Genomic DNA, 2968 nt, shown 5'->3' with positions numbered 1-2968 from the left:
GGCCACTCCTGGCTGTGACCTCACAGGGGCCAGCATTGTGAGGGACTTGAGCCAGCGGGGATTTAAGGCCCGGCCGAGGCCGGGAGCTTGTCCACAAGCACAGGAAGCTCTAGGCAGTGACCTGTGGGACTCCCGTAGTTAGCGCGTTTGGTGGTTGGTGGTTTGGTGGTTCTGGTTGCGGTCTCGGGTTGGTTCTTTGATTTGGGGCTTTCTGTTGGGCTTTGTTGTGTTAGTTCTGCTTGTGTTCTTTGCTTTGTTTGTTGTGTTTGTTTTTAGCCAGCGGCCTTAGTGGGCGTGGGGCGGAGGATGTCTAGAGAGAGCAGTGAGCGTAGTGCGGTGCAGAGGGTGTGGCGGGACCTCGCGGCCAGCTCCTCCTTGGAGGAAGCCCTCACGGGCCGCTATGAGCCCCTGGGGGTCGTCGGGCAGGGCAGCTTTGCCAAGGTCTTCCTGGCCCGACACATCCTGACGGGGACGAAGGTGGCCGTGAAAGTCCTGCGGAAGGGGGCGGGGGCCCCCTTGTCCTGGGTCTTGTCGGAGCTGGACATCATGAAGGGCTTGGAGCACCCGCACGTGGTGCAGCTGCTGGAGATCGTGCAGACCCCCGGCACTGCCTACGTGGTGATGGAGCACATGGCTGGGGGCCAGCTGGGCCAGCACATCCCGGAGGTCGTGGGCCTGTGGGAGGACGAGGCCCGCACGCTGTTCGGGCAGGTGGCCAGCGCCGTGGGCTACTGCCACGCGCAGGGCGTCGCGCACCGGGACGTGAAGGCGGACAACGTGCTGCTGGATGCCGCGGGCCGCGCCAAGCTGTGCGACTTCGGCCTGGCCTGCAGGTTCAGGGCCGGAGAGAAGCTGGGCCTGCTCTGCGGCACCGTGGCCTACTGGGCCCCGGAGCTGCACCGGCGAGAGCCCTACGACGGCCCCGCGGTGGACGTCTGGAGCCTGGGTGTCCTCCTGGTCCTCATGCTCACGGGCTGCGTCCCGTTCACCGGGGACAGCTATGCGCAGGCCAAGGAGCAGGTGCTGCAGGCCAGGTACCACCTCCCGTTCCACCTGTCCGACGAGGCGCAAAGCCTGGTGTCCTGGATGCTGACCCTGGAGCCCGCGCACAGGCCCACGCTGCAGCAGATCCTGGGGCACCCGTGGCTGAGCCAGGATGGGGAACGCTGCCCGAGTCCTCCCGCTGAGCTGCTCCCCAAGCGCCCGGACACCTCCATCCTGCTGGCCATGCTGGACCTGGGCTACGGGCTGCAGGAGACCTGGGTGTCGGTGGCGACGCGCCAGTTCAACGAGGCCATGGCCACCTACCTCCTGCTGGGCCACCAGGAAACCCGGGGGGCGGGCTGCCAGGTGCGGCTGCAGATACCTGGGCAGCCACAGGTGGGCCCTTGCCCGACCCTGTCCATCCCCTCCAGCTTGACTCTGGGCCCAAGGTGGGGTGTCAGCAGGCCGGCCATTCGCTCCTGGCCCCCCTCGGCCTGTGAGCAGCAGCAGCAGCAGCAGCAGCCTGAGGAGCTCAAGCCTTCAGGGCAGGTGGGCAGCAGGAGAGCCAGCCTGCCCGCCATCATGCTGTGCAGCCTGTCGTCCAGCGTCCCTACTGCAGGCCCCACGGCCCCTCTGCCCGGGTCCTCCCAGGCCCTGGCACCGGATCCAAGCTCCAACTCCACCGAGCAACCCCCTGCTGGCACCAGGACCCCTGGCCTGAGCCGTGACACTGCCAGGGGATGGAGGGGAGTGTTCCGGGGGATGGCCACCTGTCTGGCGAGGCTGTGCTGCTGCGTGCAGGCCCCCAGGACCGGCTCCGGACGCTCCAACAGAGTGGCTCCCGCAGCTGGAGGGCCCGTGCCACCACCACCACCACCACCCAGGGACCCCCCGGGGCCTGCCCCCACCAGAGGTCAGGCCCTCAGAAGATTCTTCAAAAACAGAGTGGCTCCCGCAGCTGGAGGGCCAGCGCCACCACCACCACCACCACCCAGGGACCCCCCGGGACCTGCCCCCACCAGAGGGCAGGCCTTCAGAAGATTCTTCAAAAACAGAGTGGCTCCCTGACTATCGCCCAGCTGAGACGCCCACGGAGCCAAGTAGGTGGAGCGGTGCTGCCTTTGGTCTCACGTGTGCCTTGATGAGTGTCGTTTCAAAGGATGGATGGACACCCTCTGCCCTTGGGGGGTGCCACCAGGGTTAGGTCGACCGCGGTGCCACAGGGTGGGCGACTCTGACTCCTAGCCCCTCTCTGTGTCCACAGCCAGGTGGCCCGGGGTCTCCCTCACGAGGGCCAGCTGCTGGAGTGAGAAGTGCAACCTGCCCTGGCCGCTGCCTCCCGGACCCCTCAGGCAGGAGGACACCGGGACACCAGTGGGCCCCTGCGCCCCACCCGGATCCCACGTCAGGGACTTCTCCTCGTACACGTGCCCCGGCCCTGCTCTCCTCTGCTCTCTCTCCCACCCTCTGGGGCAGAGATGCTTCCCAATAAGCTCTTCATCCATTCCCGAGTCCCACGGATCTTGGAATAAATTGGGTGCTCCGTGGGGATCAGCTGTTGCGTTCCTTGGCCGCCTCCTGGCAGCAGTGGGAGAGTGGGTGGTGGTGTCACAGTGGGAAAGGTGTAAGGGAGCAGTGACCACAGAGCCCTCTGGACGTCCCCAAGGGCAACAGGTGACCCAGAGTGGTCCCCGGGGAGGAGACTCTGACTGAGGGGAGGAGGCTGGGTGGGGGCGGGGAGAAAGGCAGACCTTGTGCCTGACCTGACACTGATGGAGCCCGGTCACCACATTCGGAAGTGAACCGTGGACAGGAGGAGCCACCAGCCCAAGCCCATCCTGGGGTGACACCCAGATTGGCATGAGGAGGGTCCGGGGGCAGTCAGGGTACAGCTGTGGGTACCTCCTCCAGAGAGGCTTGGGGGCTGCCGCTTGCTCCCTCCTCTGAATGTACCTGCCAGGGGCTGGCTCTTACCCTGGTGAAG

General features: G+C 66.2%; 1 protein-coding gene across 1 annotated transcript; it reads left to right on the top strand.

The window, feature by feature from the left end:
• Positions 1-306: 306 nt before the first annotated feature.
• Positions 307-2052, top strand: LOC308654761 (sperm motility kinase 2B-like; the record flags this gene model as incomplete). The annotated part of the gene is made up of 1 exon (XM_081304409.1): positions 307-2052. One exon carries the CDS (start codon positions 307-309, stop codon positions 2050-2052), a length of 1746 nt encoding a protein of 581 aa, XP_081160535.1.
• Between the last annotated feature and the right edge of the window lie 916 nt (positions 2053-2968).

The sequence above is a fragment of the Spermophilus citellus genome (assembly GCF_964194105.1).
Source record: "Spermophilus citellus genome assembly, chromosome: 8".
NCBI classification, from domain to species: domain Eukaryota; kingdom Metazoa; phylum Chordata; class Mammalia; order Rodentia; family Sciuridae; genus Spermophilus; species Spermophilus citellus.
This window is presented reverse-complemented; position numbering and strand designations above follow the sequence as displayed.